The sequence below is a fragment of the Coturnix japonica genome, chromosome 2 (assembly GCF_054131305.1).
Source record: "Coturnix japonica strain WE chromosome 2, WE-NBRP24, whole genome shotgun sequence".
NCBI lineage: Eukaryota > Metazoa > Chordata > Aves > Galliformes > Phasianidae > Coturnix > Coturnix japonica.
The window spans coordinates 61,417,551-61,434,971 of record NC_140664.1 but is presented as its reverse complement, the minus strand read 5'-3'; the positions used below and the strand labels follow the sequence as shown (position 1 = coordinate 61,434,971).

At 36.3% G+C, this 17,421-nt stretch overlaps 1 protein-coding gene across 13 annotated transcripts in view; it reads left to right on the top strand.

Moving 5' to 3' along the window:
• SUGCT (succinyl-CoA:glutarate-CoA transferase) overlaps positions 1-17,421 on the top strand; it is a 349,368-nt gene that overhangs the window by 125,369 nt on the left and 206,578 nt on the right. For 10 of the 13 annotated variants that reach the window (XR_014942655.1, XR_014942654.1, XM_085537628.1 and 7 more), the window contains 2 exons: positions 1,040-1,137; positions 10,115-10,217. Coding sequence is in view for 11 of the 13 variants with exons in the window: in XM_085537628.1 (XP_085393754.1) it covers positions 1,040-1,137; positions 10,115-10,217 (201 nt within the window). In the remaining 2 variants the exon portion in view is untranslated. The remainder of the gene's footprint in view (positions 1-1,039; positions 1,138-10,114; positions 10,218-17,421) is intronic. The other 3 variants (XM_085537631.1, XM_085537630.1, XM_085537632.1) reach the window with 1 other exon arrangement.

Below are 17,421 nucleotides of genomic sequence, written 5' to 3'. Positions count from 1 at the left end.
GATACTTTGTGTTACCTTGCAAATAAAAATCTTCAGAAGAGTTATGCAATATGATCATTGTTCTAACAGAGCTTTGTTGATACCTCTGTTTCCAGTCTCACTTTTGTCACTCTGGGTGACAAACAGGCCAAGTGTGACTATATGTATTGAATGTCTCTGAATACCTCTTGAAAAATGTTGAACTCATCAAGAGCTATTCACTTGATACTGAAGCCATATCCATATTCTTCCCAGTGAATTGAGGAGTCATTAAATGATTGTGACCTTGGTCTGAACCCATCTTGAAGGAATTAGTATAAATATGAGTCAAGTTCAAGGGAGGTTGACAACAATCTTTGTATATCACTAAAATTTGGTTGTTCATAGACATATGTATTCAAGGAGTGCTTGGGCAAGTTAATAAAAGAACAATCCATTGAGGACCACTAAATACAAGACAGTCTCTTTCTTTATAAGCTTCTTTTCTGCCTTCCTGTATAGCTGATGTGCCCCCACATTATACTTTATTAAACTGTAAAAGCAAAATTTATTCTATTTATTTATATTCTTTATAAATACATTATTGTATGAACACATAATTTATATACTAGGTATTGGTAGTTCATACAGCTACTCATAAATGCCCTTACACAGAATTGTAGGGGTTGGAAGGAACCCCTCTGGAGATCATTGTGTCCAACTCTTCTGCTAAAGCAGGTTCCTTAAAGCAGGTTGCAGAGGAAAGTGTCCAGACAGGTTTTGATTATTTCCAGAGAAGGAGATTCCACCACCTCTCTGAGCAATGTGTTCTAGTGCTCTGTCACCCTCAAAAAGAAAGGTAACAGTGAAAGATATTGACTAAGATTTGTTCAGTTCTTTGCTTTTTCTGTACTTGTTGTGTAACACTGAACAGGAGTAATTGTTTTCCTTAATCTCATAATCTAGATGAAATAGTAATGAGAAGTAGTGCTATGTGGAAAGCTATCTTAGGTTCTTAAAGAATGTCCTCAGCTTTATAAATGTCTCCTACCAACCATTTTTCTTTTTTATTTTCACTTAGATCCTGAATCTGCCTGAAGTCATTAAGGATTCCAGATACAAAACTAATAAGCTGAGAGTCCAGAACAGAAAAGAACTTATTGACATATTGTCAACTCGGTGAGTTCATTGAAAGAAAAGAAATGATATTTAATCTGTGAATGCAAAAAGCCATGTATAAAGAGCCCTCATCATATGAAAATTTTACTTTAATCTTTGGAAATGCTTTTATTTTTGGGAAGTATTGAGAACACATTACATTTGTTAAGTATGCTGTCTTTTGCACACCAACTATTGTGTGGGCTACTAAGAGGCCAACCCATAGTTCTGTATTTCCAGAAATCGTTTAACTTATTTTAACCTTTGTTTAAAACTTAACTTTTTGTGAAACAACCAGTGTGTTTTGCTCTTATGCCAATGTCACTGCTGGAAATGAAATGCTTGGAGCATATGCTGCTTTGACTGTGACTGGGGTTTTAAAGTTTTCACTGTGAGTTGCTGTATCCAAGGAATTTTCACTTGATGCTACTCTCTGTAATGGTTATTTTTGTGGTTCTCTAAGCCTCAAATTCTCCCTGGGCAAATCCTTTTGAAATAAAAAAGACATGTACTTCCTATTCTCTGTGAGAATCATCCTAATAAGTACTTTAGTTAAAGATGGTATAGAATAAAACTCATGTATTTTTAAATCAAGATATTAGAATAGTTTAATTATCATCCTCATACTGTCTGAAAAGGCCCATGTTCCAGGTGACTTTGTATTTTCAAATGGTTGTGGTACAACCGTTCAAAATGAACTTTTAGAAGTCATCTTTTACATGCCTTCCTGTTACAAATGCAGTGTGGTAGCATAGAGTAACCCAGTCTTCTTACCATTTTAAGCACTTTGAAGGGAATAGATATCTTTTGGAGTATTTTTATCTCTTACATTATTTGCACTTAATTTTAGTTTCAAAGTTGATTCATGTAAACTCATTAGTTGGAATTCTTTTCATTTGATATGGTATTTTTCTGAAATACTCTGTCAGTACTCTGGTGCTGTTTTGTCATCTGCAGATAAATGTGGTAATTTTGAATGCTTTTTTTAAAAAAGAAATTATTATTATTTTTAACAGACAATACCTTAATAAGAAACTGAAGTTCGAGACACATTTGTTCTTTGTCTGAATTGACAGATTTCTCATTTGTTTTTATATAATGAGCTATGAGTTCATTAGATTACCTCATTGCTGTGTCAATTACTGCATTGTGTCTTCTTTTTGGTCAGAGTTTATGTTCTGTTAGGCTAGAAACATTCAGGCTGAATTTCTGTGTAATTCATATGCAAATGCAGCTGTGAATTTGTACACACTTTTGGAATTAGATACTTCCAATACTGTTGCGTTATGTCACGATAATGTGTATTCATCTGGCTTTCATTTCTGAAACACTGATTTTAACAAACAGTCTTGAAATTCATTGAGGTTGAATGTGTTTCCATACACGTTTTATGGTAACTTTGCTTTTATCCACTTATGCACAGTTGTTTGTAAAATTATATGTAGTTCATTTTGAATGTTACTTAGAGTATTAAATGAATAGTTTGTCAGTGCTGAAAAATGTCAGCCCTTGAGACATGAAGGGAAATGACAAAACAGTAATAGCATAATTTCAATGAAAAATATCTTAATTAAATCATTGATTGCTTGATAGTATTACGGCTTCCAAAAAGTAGAAGATATAAACCTAGGGTGCCTTAGTTAGAAAGAAACACCTGCAGGCTCTCCCTTACTATATCTAAATTACTCTCCAACTTATATTGAATTTATGGCAACCATAGCTGGAACAGCTTAAAAGGGTAGTGTTTGTCATTACAGCATATTCTACTATGGTCACTTCTGTGGAAATGAACCCCTCCCTCATGTGGTGTAAGGTAAAAAGGAACATGAAAGTCTTTTGAGGATTTAAGTTATTTATCCATGTCTCATTTTGATACTGTGCCAGGCAGGTTGCCTCCTATCAGAGGCAAAGCAGCTTTTTCCAGTGATGTTGCAATGGAAAAATGAGCCACTTTGTTTGATCTGTCAGGCTGAGCAATAAAAAGCATTTAAAAATTTGAATGTATGTATGAGAATCTGGTGATTTGCATGGCAGATACCTGGTACACTGCTGTTGAATTCCTATATTGTTGCTGTTACACAGTGTGCGTATGCTTACTTCCCAAGCTGCTGAGCTGAGATCCCACCAGACCCTAGGCTAGGCTTCCACTGACTGTAATAACCTGCTTCCTCCCTTCTCTATCTAGCTATTGTCAGGGTTATGAGTTACCTATTTATCTCCTTTTTTTCTTCATTCTCAAAATAGTCTAACTGCAGATCATGTCTACCTCCTGAGTGTTTAGTAAGTGCAGGAACAGGGATTCTTAACATCCTTCTCTTAAGGAAAAGAACTTTCCAGGTTTTATTTAGGGGATGATCAGACCTGCTCAAAAGGTCAGGAAGTCCCAGAAGTCCTGAGTGTTTAATTCACTGCATGTGTAGAGTTGAATTTTTTAAAAACATCCGAAGTCTGAAGGAGACAGTTGATACCTTTCTTTTGCTAGGGTAAATGTTAAGCAATTGAGATTCTTTAGCCACAGTTTAATTCTGGAAGTGTGCACAAAGGAAACATTGGTACAATTGGTCAACGTTAAGGAATGCTGTTTTTTAAAAGAAAGCTGTATCTTGGGAATTCTTGACTCAAATGACCTATAATTTAGGTTCTACTCACCACCTGCAGTAACTATGCCAGATTTTAAGGCAGTTAGATAAGCATGGGGATTATATAGCACTTAGGAAAAAAAAAGACCTTTAAACAGCAGAGTTTTCAGAAAGGTTTGGAATGACCTATTCATCACGGTCAGATGTCCTGAGCTGAGTGAGAATTCAAGGTAGAGATTAATATTGTTTGAGACATAAATGTAGCCTGAAACAACAGCTCTGAGAGGTGTGAATTTCTCCATTCATTTCAGAATGAATTTTCTCATCCTTTCTGTCCCCTGAGAGATCTAAAGAGGGAGGCACATCTGTCCTCAGCTTTTCACCCCAGTCTCTTGCATGCTGCCTGCTTCCAGAATCTCAGCTCCCTCCACAGAGGACACATGAAAAGGGGAGAGCAGGTAGGGGAGATAAATTCATACAGCCATAAAGGCAGTCAGACCTCAATGAAAGGGATCAGCAGGTTGACCTCTCTGGAATGATAAGCATATTCTGAAAGACCTGGCTCTCACATTAAGTAAGAAGAGAGAATTACAGAAACCAGACTTAAAAATCTTGAGAGGGGGTGTGTTTTCATTTCCCATCTTATGTGGGGAAGTGAGTACAGTGCTGCAAAAACCAATGGGTTGTAGGATATTCACAAGGAAGTACCCCATGGGGCATTTTGTACTTGCTTTGCTACCATTATTTCTGCTGTTATTCCTTTCCCATCTATGCTCTCTGTTCCTGTTGTGCTCTTTTTACTTGTCCTTATCTTCTTTCTCCACTTCCTACTGCTCCTGTAGCTTAGTTCTTTCTCCTTCCATTGCCACTGCCCCTGTTTGCACATCCACATTTGCAGGAAAAAAACCAAAAAACAAACAAACAAAAAAAAAAAAAACAAAAAAAACCCCAAAAAGCGTTTCAGTGCCTTGTGTATCTTTATTTAGGTGACATTTTCCCTTGATGGCAACAAAGTAGAACTCTGTCATAAGCAAATTGCCTCCAAATGCATCTTTTTCTTGGATATACACCAAGAGTCAAATTTAAATGACCCTACCTGGGTGGAGGTTAGATTCAATGGCTACTGCAGAGTCCCTTGAGACTCCCTGCTCATGTGAGAACTGACAGACTACAGAGTGTTTCGGTTTTTATGTTTCCAGTGGAAACCTCTGGTTTGTGAGTTAGATGTACATCCATCCATGAGAACTAAATTTAATTATGGCTTCCATTCCTCCACCTCTTTTCTTCTGCCTTCACCTTTGTTTCCTTTGAAAATGAACAGTACCAGACAAAACGTGGATTATTCTGTGTATATAAATAGAAACACAGTTACACATGCTTTGACATACATATGTAGTGTATGTATGTAATTTGAGATGCATCTGTGTAAAAGATGGTGTAATGCCAGTTTTAAGAGAAGCTGTTTTAGTGAAGGGAGCTTAATCTGTTGACCTCCTTCAGATTACTCTGGAATTTGAACATTAATCCTACCCTGCACTGCTGTAAGATAGACACATTTTAAGACAGCACAGCTAAACGTGTAGAACAGAGTATTTGGGAAATTAACCTGTAAGTGAAAGTGAGTGTGTGAGGTGGTAGAAGTGCAGGGGGGAAGGGAAATAGCAGGCATTTTCTCAGCCTTTAAAGCAAAGAGGCTAGTGTAATAAGGAACACATAAATTCATCATGATTAGTGCTCCTGCAGCTAAAGCTAAATGAATCCACATTGTCTAGAGGGCTAAGATATTGTAGACTTAAAATCAGAAGTGTTAGGGCTGGAAACTATTCACAGTGGAACTTCTATTCCTAGCACTTGGATTTTAAAGCCCGTATTCTTAACTCTGCACCACAGCTGTGTGTTGTGTATGTGTGTGAGGGGGAAAGGAATTAGTAGGAAGGAAGCATGGTGGAATCTGATCCCCAGTTAATGAGATCTTTGCTAAATTGTTTCCAGCTAATAACAGAAGAGGAGGGCGCCTGGAAGTGTATTTGTAAGATGTTTAATTTGCCTGACAAGTAGCACTTGTTAAACTCACATTTTATAAAACACACCCAAGCTCTGTAAACCACCTTCCTTATAAGCGGTCCTTCTAAACCTAAAGCCCTGTAGGCTGAAGTCACTGTTGGTAACATTACAGGAATGGATATCTGAGTGCCTACCTCTTCAGCAAGGTAGGTGCCTGAAGTCGGTAAGATGCTTGAGCTCAATGAGAGCAGCTGATGAGGTTTGCTCTTCCTAGTCATCTGCATCACCTTTGGTACATAGATGGCTTAGCTCTATGTGAAGCAGCTTTGAAGCTGCCATGATTTGTTTTAAATTGTCCTTAGTTTCACATTAACGTTTATGAATTGGACTGTAAGAGAGATCCTAAATGTCTCAAACTTTTCAAATGTGAACTGGATGAGCTAATGAATATTTTCTCTATTCTTATTTTGCTCACAAGCTTTTTAAAAATGTGATTATGAGCTTTGAGATCCTTTCTGTATATAAATCTGATTTTTTTTTTTTTTTTTTTTTTTTTTTGATAGCATACATTATTAGCTGCTGAAATCATGGGAGATATTTTCATTGATTTTTGAATGAATCTATTAACATGGCCCTTGTTGGGTCTTTACTTTCCCAGAAGTTAAAATAATAGCAACAAAATCCATATAACTTTCTATTATTCTCATTAGTGTTTTTAGTGATATTTGTTTTTCATTTCCTTTGTTGTAACTGCAGAAGTTGCAGACCTTTTGCCTGCCTGAGTAAAGGAGAGGAAGGTTTGGGAAAAGAAGTACATTTCTAGTATGTAGTACATTTCTAGTATGTATGTTACTACTGAATAATAGTAAAAACAGTGAAACAAATTCTGGAGCATGCTGGGTTTTGCTACTTAGGAATCAGGAAAAACACATTTTACAGTATGTATTTCTTCTCTCTGAACATTCTCCTCTTAAAAATCATATACAGAGAGTGAGTAGTACTTCTATTGTGGACTAGTAACTAGTAACATTCTTTCAAGTATTAAATTTCTGCATACAAGTTTCAGGGTGGATTTTTGGTACATTTTTTGGTACATATATATATATATATATATATAGGCTTTTTTTTTTTTTTTTTTTTTTTTTGTGTGGCTGTCACAGTCTACAGTGTGTGGACATTCACTCACAGATGTGAGACATCTTTTAAAGTAGTTGACATATCCATAAGCAAAATATGTCTGTAGAACCATGTTGATCCCAAGGATTTTAAGTGACTCTTGTAGTTTGCTGAGTGACTGTTTAGTAGCTGAGAAGTGACTAATTAGACACTGACATGGAGGTGCTTACAAAGTATTGAATAACTACTTTGCTGAGGGTGCAGTGAATACCATCGTCTGTGTCATTGATGAAGATGTTGAAGAGCTCTGGTCCCAAGACTGACCCCTGAGGGACACCACTTGTGACCGTCCTCCACCCTGACACAGAACCGTTGATCACAACACTTTGGCTGCATCTTGCGAATCAGTTCTTAATTCACCGAACAGTCCATCCTTCAAATCCAGTCCAGGTAGATGACATCCATCGCCCTTCCCCCTGTCCACCAAAGCCGTCACTCTTTCATAGAAAACCTGGCTCCATTCTCATGACACTCACCCTTTATATATTTATAGACATTAATGACACCTCAATCCCTCAATCTCCTTTTCTTCAAGCTAAAGAGGCGTAGCTCCCTCTGCCTTTCCTCATAAAGGAGATGCTCCACTCCCTTAATCATTTTTGTCTCTGCACTGGACTCTCTCAAGCATCTTGAACTGAGGGGCTCACAACTGGACACAATATTCCAGATGCAGTCTCAGCAGGGCAGAGTAGAGGAGGAGGAGAACCTATCTCAACCTTCTAACCACACCCCTTCTAATACACCCCAGGGTACCACTGGCCTTCTTGGCCACAAAGGCATAGTGCTGGTTCATGGTCATCCTTCCTGTCTACCAGGTCACCCAGGTCCTGCTGCTCTACAACAGGTCAGATCCCAACCTATACTGGTACTAGGAGTTGTTCTTGCCCAGATGCAAGACTCTACACTTGCCCTTGTTGTATTTTGTTAGATTTTCTCCCACCCAACACTCTAGCCTGTCTAGGTATCTCTGGATGAGACCTTTATGCTTTTCAATATGTAAAACAAGTGAATGAACAAAATAATTGCATATCGTTGCTCTCAGACTCTAAGTAACAGTCCTTTATTGACAGTGTATATGTTTTGTTTTTAAACAGCTTCTTCTAGTCCCCAAAACAAAGGAATCTGTTCTGTGTAAGATTTAATTCACAGGTTTTAATTTCAATTGAAAGTGCTACGTCTCCTTTAGTGTGATGGGATGTAGGATTTAAAATTGTTGTTTGAATTTAAAGATCTAAGGAATTCTCTCCAACTACCAGTGATATAAATTAGTAATAAGACTAAGACAATTGTTAGGCTGTTTTTTACAATACTATGGTAAATTTGTTATCTGTTACACAGTGAGGGAGAACCTAATCAAAAGCTAAAATTTCAGAAGTTTATGCACTGCTTGGGAGTCTTGCAAATAAGCACTTCTGCATACATTCAGTCACTCATAATCATGAAGAATGTATGTCTTAAATTATTCAAATTTACCTTACACCATGAAATCGTATGCAGATTATGCAGATAATAGACAACCCAGCTAAATAGATTTAATTTGCAGAATGTCCTTTAATCCCAAACAATTTTTTAAAATGAGAGTTTTAAAACTTTTTTTTTTTTTTTTTTTTTTTTTATTTTAAATATATATTAAAAAGTGTAAGGTAATAGTCTTTATTTTCTTGGGAAATGGTACTGCATTATCTTTACAATACGCTTTCCATGAATACTATTTTATTCTAATTTTCTGTGTTATTACTCCTTCAATTTCTATTATTTGCCATCTTCTTACCTACTAAGGAGAAGTAAAATTTCTATTTCTATGGAAGTGCAGTACAAAACTTGAGTGTTTCCTATTTGTAGTGAAAATGGTGTTGGATATTGGGATTAATTCCCACAGAGCATGGATAAATCACTTCTGCACAGGAAGGAAGATATTACCAGTGAAGCTTGAATCCATACCATGTATTAAATGAGGTTGATACTCATTGATATCAGTACTTTCTTTTCTTTATTCTCAGTATCGTAAGGATCTAAGGAGTCTTCATATATAAAGTAGTACTATGAAGAGTAGTCTGTACATATAGAAAAAGATAATTTGTAAGTTTTCTTTGTAATGATTTATATTTTTAACTGCATTATGGAGGAACTTGGTCTTTATTAACTTTGACCCATTTCTGTTAGGAACTTTAAAGTTGTTTTTGCATAAGCATATGCTGGAAATATAGCTGAAGGCTACTGATATTCTTCCGCATAAAACTTGGGTGAGCAACAGAATGCTAGTAATACAAGAAATCAATATTTCTACTAATTTAATTACCTGTTGGGCCTTTGAACTGCACCTAATTTCTTTTCAGGTTTGTACCTATCATGACAGAGATCTTTCCTTTCTAATAACATGGCCTGCCTCTGTGTCATTTGGGAACTCCAAATGAGTTCATTTGCTTCAGAATTCCAGAAAGCTACAGAAAATACAGTCCCCCAGTAAATGCTAGTGCTTCAAGGGTGTATTTTCTCCATATATGTAACTCTGCCAAGCAAATGAGAAAGGAAAATGTAGCGAGAGGAGAAACGTGGTAGAGTAGTGCTACCAGTCTGGAAAATGAATGCTTAAGAAAAATAAGCTAAGCTTTTTGTGACAAAAAAGCAGATTATCACAAAAGGATAAGAAGCTCTCTACCAGCATAGCCAGTGTGTATTTGCTGAACTGGATATCCTTAGGACAGCTCATACAGTCATAAGGCAAATCAACATGTAGTCAATGTTGTTATCTGACCAAAAAATGTTGCTGTTATTCCTGACATATGTTTTGTATGTAATGAAGGAAAAACACTGCAGTGCTTTAAATCAGCTTTTATTGAACAGTGTTGCATGTTAGACTTAGATCCACTTTATAACTTTTTTTGTTGTTAAATATGAACAGAAAAGAAAACAAATGTGAAGCACATTACTTTAATTAAGGAATGAAGGAAACACGTTGATCCTTATTCGAAACTGCTGATAAATTTAGCTTTACATCATCACTGGATTTCTTCAGATGAGTAGATAGAAATAGAATTCAGTTCAGCTAAGTGCTTTCCCCCATGGCCTTGGATATGCATTTCTAAGGAGCACATGTGGTATGTTTTCATTATGGTACTGACTGGGAAGAAATCAGTGAGGAAGGGTATGGAAGCAGTGAGAGGGGCAAGAGAGATTCTATACCTTTTTCACAGTCTGAAGCACTAAGTTGAATCCACATGCTTCTTATTTGTTCTTAGGTTTTCAGAAAAAACAACAGTTGAGTGGTTGCAGCTCTTTGAAGGTAGTGGAGTTCCATACGGTCCAATCAACAATATGCAGCAGGTATTCTCGGAGCCTCAGGTTGGTTTTCACCAAGTCTTTTCTATGCATCATTACATGTGTTTTACAAATTCTAAGTAATGTCACTGTTCCTGTCACTCAGACCTCATTTCAGCTATTTTAAAATGGGATTTGAGAGTTTTACTGGGGATTGACTATAACACCAATAATATGTTGTAATAAGAATTAAACACAGATCTCTGAATTATTTACATACTTGGGAACACAGATGTTGCCATGATGTTTTAAACCATAAGTATCCCATGTCTTGAACGGCATTTCAAAAATGTCTGATAGAGGAAAGAAAGAAACTGTAATATTTATTAATTACATTCTGTCAGATGTATATTTTCTCTTTTCTGCGTGTTTACTCTGAATATTTATTTAGGAAACTACCTTCCTTGTTGCTCACAATCAATCTCTTTTGTGAACAGAATATGGATAACTAGAATTTATAGCTTTTTTGGGAAAAAAAATAGAACACAAAAATCTGAACAAGATTTTTGCTTTCCAGATTAGATAGAGCTAGGATATCTGCATATTCACTGATTCCTCCCCTTCTGTTGGGCTAAAGGGCCTAACAAACTGTCTAGAAGAGTGTAACAATAGTCCCAGCTTTTCTATTCTGTGATTAATTGTGTGCCTCTGGTGGCGCAGTGGTTAAGGACGCCACTTTGCAACACCGGAGGCCCGGGTTCGAATCCCCTCTGAGGCTCAAGTGGTAGAAGTGCCTCTCTGCTACACAGAGGCTTGAATCCCGGGGGTTGGACTCGATGATCTCTAAGGTCCCTTCCAACCTGCACAACACTGTGATACTGTGTAATCTCCTTAAAATTAATTTCTAATAATGGAGGTAAAGAGAAAAGATTGGTTGTTGAAGAGGAAGGGTAGCCAAACTTTTGCATCCCTTGCCGTCAAGAAAGTGTTTGTCAGGAGTGCAAGTAAAACTGTAGTCTTTTGGAAAGGCCAGGCAAATCTCTATCCTAAAGGAACATGTTTATTATATACGTTTGTTATAAATGTGTTTGTTGTACTCTAAGAAGTATTTATTAAGCCACCATGAAGACAGAAATGTCATTCTCAGATAAAAGCACTCCTTTACCTTAAAATCATTTAGTACCATGCTGTGGAGTATGCATAGGCCAAATTTTTCACTTCATAACTTCCACAGGGATTAAAATTTAGCTTTGAAGAACCTACAGCTAGAGTCTTTATTTTGCTCAGAACATGTCTGTCTTGGCTGTGCTTGGGGCAACATTAAAAATATTATGTGGGGAGTTTTTTGGTGAAGCATCAAACTTTAAAAATTTGGTTCCACTATGAAACTGCTTTTTAAAAGGTCGTATGTTGTGGAATGGCAACCTCCCAAACTGAAGTAAGATTGGCTCGGTTACCCTGCTCTACTTAAAGTTCATCTAAATATTAAATAACCTGACAGAGTTAGCTGTCCATTAAAGGTATTACAGTGCTTTTCAATAAAGGTGGGTTTTTCAAATCATTTACCCATAAAAGGGTGTAGTGATTTGTGTGCTATTTGTGTATGATGTATAAAACTACTTGAAAATGTAATTTCTGCACCATTCTGTGAAATAAATGGTACTCAGTCACCATGTTCCTATCACTATTGGAAATGAAATAACAGTATGTATGTTAATGTTGCATGTTAGACTTGTGTTTAATTTCTGGTGCTTCCTTCAAATACACACAGAATGGCCCAGGTTGGAAAGGACCTTGAGGATTGTGGATATCCAACCTCCCTGCCACAAACAGGGCCACAAATCTCCACATTTAATACTAGACCATTTCCTAAAGCATTTTCTGTTGTTCTGTTTTAGTGAAGGGAAACACGACAAACGAAAAAATAACCCTAGCCAGTTCTTTTCTTTTATTTCTGGAAATAGGAAATTTGTTGACATTCTAAGGTATCTTACATAAAGCCATATAAAGATATTTACTTAATTTATATAAGTTACATCCCCAACCCACCTTAAGATGTCTGAGATGCCATTCAGGTCCAGCAGCTTTTTGCCGTTTTCACTTTGTTGAGTGTGCCTCCACCTGTTCATCCTGCTGTTGCGTAGACAGCACACATCTGGGATAGTCACACAAGCCTTTGGAGTGCACTGGGTGAGTGTCTAAGTTTAAGGAGAAGTCTATCTCAACACCTGAGAATGTAGAATCCAGGTGTCTTCTGCACTGTGAAGTCCCAGTTAGAGCAGAGAAGAAACAGCTCTCACCAATGAGAACATGCTATAATAGCAGCAAGATTTTTTTTCTTGTGTATAAAACTCAAAGCAATCATTAAGTATGAGAGTGCAGTCATTCTACATAATGATCCATTATAATGTTTTGGTTTGATTTGCTTATGTTTGTTTTCCCCAGTTGCAGTTTAGATCAGATAATACATTTCTAGGAAAGCTGCTTCTTAGCTTGTGATTAAAAGCCTTAAAAATACTGTGTAACAATAAGGGTAAATACTTGTACCAAGCCTGGTGATACTTCAGTGTAGATGATCTTCTGATAGGATGGTGCTTAGATTTAGTTGATCTCTTCCATTTTGGGTGTTAGCGGAATAGGATCTGAATGCAATTCCATTTTTTAATTTATTACCACTGTCTTTCTACTAATCTACAGATCTGGCATGATTAGTGACCAGTTATAGACAGAATCATATAATCATTAAGGTTGGAAAAGACCTTTAAGGTAACCTAGTCCAACCATCAGCCCATCCTCCCATGTCCACTAACCATGTCCCTTAACACTACTTCTACACATTTCTTGAGTACTTCCAAGAACACTGATTCCACTGTTTCTCTGGGCAGCCTGTTCCAATGCTTGACCACTCTTTCTGAGAGGAAATTGTTCCCAATATCCAACCTGAACCTCCCCGGCACAACTTGAGGCTGTTGCTTCTCATTCTATTGCTAGTTACCTGGAAGAAGAAACAGACCCCTTGTGCCAGCTCATCTCTTAGTGATGCTTCCAAGGGTGCACAGAGCTGGAGCTCTGTCATTAGAATAATGCAGAGAAGGAATGGAAGCAACTTTAAGGAGGTAGGAAAGACCAGCTAAAGAAATGTTCTAATCAAACTTAATCAACTGCAGGTGTGTTGTGTTTTCAATTTTTATATTATTTTAACTAACTCAGAAGACCAAGAAGAGTTTGTGTAACTTCTATAAACTGAGATAAAACAACATATTTTTTGATCCCAGGACATATTGTTAATATCATTACAGCTTCAATCATACTGACATCGAGCTGCCAAAAACCATGATTTATTTTTTCTAACTATACTGAAGTGCCAGGTCATATATATATATATTTTTCTCCATAAATGGAGAGAAATGTCCACTTTTCCCACCAATTGTAATCATTTATTCATTTGTGAAGCTAAAATGGATACCACAGGCAGTTGTACTGCTAAGTCAGTCAGTCTGTGGATAGAGGTGTATGTTTTTATATGCGGTTGTACACGTATGGTTAAAAGCACTGAGAGAAAAGGGGCCAGCTTGGTAGGAACAGAGGTAGTTTTCTTAAAAACAAGAGGGAGGAAATATTCATAAAAATTCTTACAAACTTTTAATCGTACAGTATAGACTATTTTTGTGAAGCTTTTCCTAGTCAAACTTTTTCAAGCTATTTAAAAAAACAAAATGATGTTCTTTTAACTAGACCAAGATAGTACAAAACATTAAAGGAATTCTTAAAATGTTTTAAAAACTTACCAGTGACCTCAGTATGGTCCTATTTAGGATACTCTGGGGAACATGTGTATGAAATACAATGTGGTTTGAGGTTTTCCAAACAAAAAAATAAAATTAAAAGAGAATGCAATTTTAATAGAAACTATTTAAATTCTATTCAAAATGGCTTTTTGTTTGTTTTCTTTAAAACATCATCCTCCCCTGAGTTTGTAACATGATTTCTTTCACAGTCCTTATACAGTATCATTACGTTAATCAAAGGACTGACATGTATTGGAAGCAACAAAGCAACCCAAAACTATTATAAGCAGTTTCTTAGCTAATGTTTTACCAGACTAAATCGATGTTTGTTGATGATTTTTTCTGTATCAATGCTTCCAGCTGAAAATAAATATGAAAGCTGTGCAGTGGTACTCATTTCTTTTCCCCTTCTTTCAAAGCAGTTACAGTCATACCACACAAGTTGAGTACATCAGGTGAAAGACATCACCCTGATGCATCACTTCTGAGAAATATGGGGAGGGAAATATCGGAGCTGAAATATCACAGCTGGCCCTGATTTCAGCTCCTGCCAAACACCTGCAGACTCTAAAAGGATACCAAAACAAAACTCCACCCTGTGGCAAGAGGCCATCCCTTAACAGCCCTTCCCTGACTTTGCATCACTATAAAAATTAATATAGCATTTTTTATGGAAACCTTAGTCTTCCTGTCCCAGAAGACTGTTACAGTTCCTTTAGACATTCTCCTGAACATGCCTTGGGAAAAAAACAAAACAAAACAAAAAAACTTACCAAAAAACAACAACCCAAAACAACAAAAAAAAATCCCCTCCCCCCAAAGAAAAAAAAAACAACAAAAAACGAACCCACAAAAAACAACAGGAAGAAAACCAGAAAAAAATATTGAAGTATTGAAAATATTTGATACCTGGGAATTATCTGACAATGTTAGTTTATTATTTGTGGAAAGTTACAAAGCTGGTAGTATTTTTTATTACCCTCCAGATCATCTCTTATATTGGAAGTTGTTCCACTTGAAAACATCCTGGCAAAAATTTCCTTGCATCTGGTGAAAGCTTCTGCAGCTAGTGTTGTGAATGCACAGAACTGAAAAAGATAATAGTGTTTTTATTTATTTATTTTTTAAAGAATCTCGTGTGTGACTGTTGATGTCTTATTTGGTTGTTTTTGCCTTTTTTTTTTTTTTTCCTCCCTGCAAATATAGTGATGGATTTTATGGGCCATGTTTTTAATATTTATTCTTTGTTGAAAGAGACTTTAATGGCCCACTGAGTGCTACCCTGATTTAAATGAAATTTTATTTGTGTCCTTAATACTGCAGATAATTCTTTCTTTCTTTATTTACTTATTAACAAGAAGAGGTTTCTGTAGCTGAAAAGCAGTTGATGAAAGCCTGAGGTAATACACTGTGTCTGGAAGTAGATCTCAACAGGCAAAAGTAAAAGAGAAATTAAATTTTGCATTTGTCTATTAAGTACTAAAACTGGTTGGAAATGCTTGGTGGAATGTTTTTTTCCATTTAAAAAATGCCAGTTTACTGAGAGTGAAATGTACACACAAAGGTATCTACAATTTCGTTCTGCCCTGAAACAGAAAATGAGCATAGTCCTGCCTGCTTTGCTAAGTTGAAAATGTGTACTGCCTAGCTCAGACTTGGTGTTTCAAGACGAATTATTTACTCCAGTTTTTAAATGTTATGTGACTGAAAAGAAAAAACAACCATACCAAATCCTTTAATTTTTATTTTATTTTATTTTTTTCCAAAAGTTTCATACTAAATTAAGAATGTTTTCAAGCTTTTTGGTCTCTGGGAAATTTAGGGGAGTGGATGCTGTTCTGAAGTGGAAAGCATTAAGGAATGGAACACGGTTTGAAAAAGTGAAATGGAAAATCTTGTTATAGCACTGTAGTATGCAATTCACACATAATACACAGAATGCCTGCATAATTGCATATATGAGATAGCTCTATATTCAGATGTTACAAGAAGGGCACAAAAGAGACATCAGGAAGCTTTTAATTTTTAGCTGTAGAGAAAGGTGGTCCAGAAAGGTGGCTATGGTGTCATGGATTTGAATTATTGTTGTCCTATTTTTATTTTTTTTTTTTTAAGGATGCGTTACAGAAGCTGGCTATTAATAAAGAGGAATGAAGTCCCAGACAGTGTATGCAAAAGATGAGCTTCCACCTGCTGCCATATATTCTGGTCCTTGATGAAATGTTAAAATCTGATCATTAGATGAGTGCTTCTCACTTGTTTTGAGTGCCTGTGTTGTGACACTGTATGTGAAGTATACAGCATTCGTTGTTCTCATTGAAGTGAGAGAAGCTCTTGAAAATATATTTGGTCATTTTAAAATGTAGTATCCTTGAAAAAGGTAAAAAACCTATCATAGTAGTTTTACCCTTAGATTTTCCCATATTTGTGTTTCTTACCTGTGAATCTAGGACTCATCTAAAAGTAGTATTGTAAGGACAGGGAAGTTATGCTTTTGAAAAGTATAGCTTCTAAGGTGAGAGAACCGAAGAAATAACCCTTCAGGAAATTATCTTTTTGTGCGTGCGTGGTTTGAGTGACAAATGTTAAAGTAAGGCCTGGAACTATACATAATAGAAATAGGAATATATTTGAATATCATTTACTTCGTTGAAGAAGGGAGGAGCTTGACAGAGGAAAAAAAGTGAGCAAGCACTTAAAACTTGTTTTGTATTTCTTTTGTGCAAGTGATGCTTAATAGCAGGATTTTTAATATTCTCTTATAATGACTTTTAAAATATGGCTATCTATGAACTTTATGTCTTAGCTGGTACTACTTACACATGCATTCAACTAGAAAAAGAGTAGTATGAATATTTATTGGTAATGGAGAATAAGTTCTCTGAAAGCATCTTGTTTGTGATCTGTTTTCATAAAATTTGATTGTGTGTAAAACTTATATTTTAACCATTGTCATTGAAATGTATGAAAAGTCACCTAGCATTTTTGGGGACACCCTTCTAGGAGGAAACTAGTCAAAAAGCCATATTTAAATTTTGCAGCAAAAAGCATAGTGAAGAAAGAAAATCAATTTTTTAAACCTATTAGTCTTTCCTAGGTCTCAGCATCAGGAATTAAATAATACTTGTAGCCATGCCTCAAACTATTGGGGTAGTTTCTGTTCCAGAAGGGGTTGCCTGTTGCTACCCTCACTGATCATGCCATTCATTGAAGTGCTGTCAGTTGGTTTCAAAGAATCTGTATTTGATGTCTTACTCCCCTCAGGGTAATGACATTCAGCGTTAGCCAGATGTAGTTTGGTGTAGTGAGTTCTGTTATTTGTAAGTTAGAAATCCCTCACTGACCAGCAGCTTTTGTTCGTATAAGTTGTGTAACTTGTAGGTCCAGTGGATTTTTAATTAGGTCAGTTGTTGCATTTATCCAAAATTGGATGACTATCAAGTGTACTATGTGTATAGGCATAGGGTGAAGTGCATGTATGTTCTATCAAACTTTGCAGC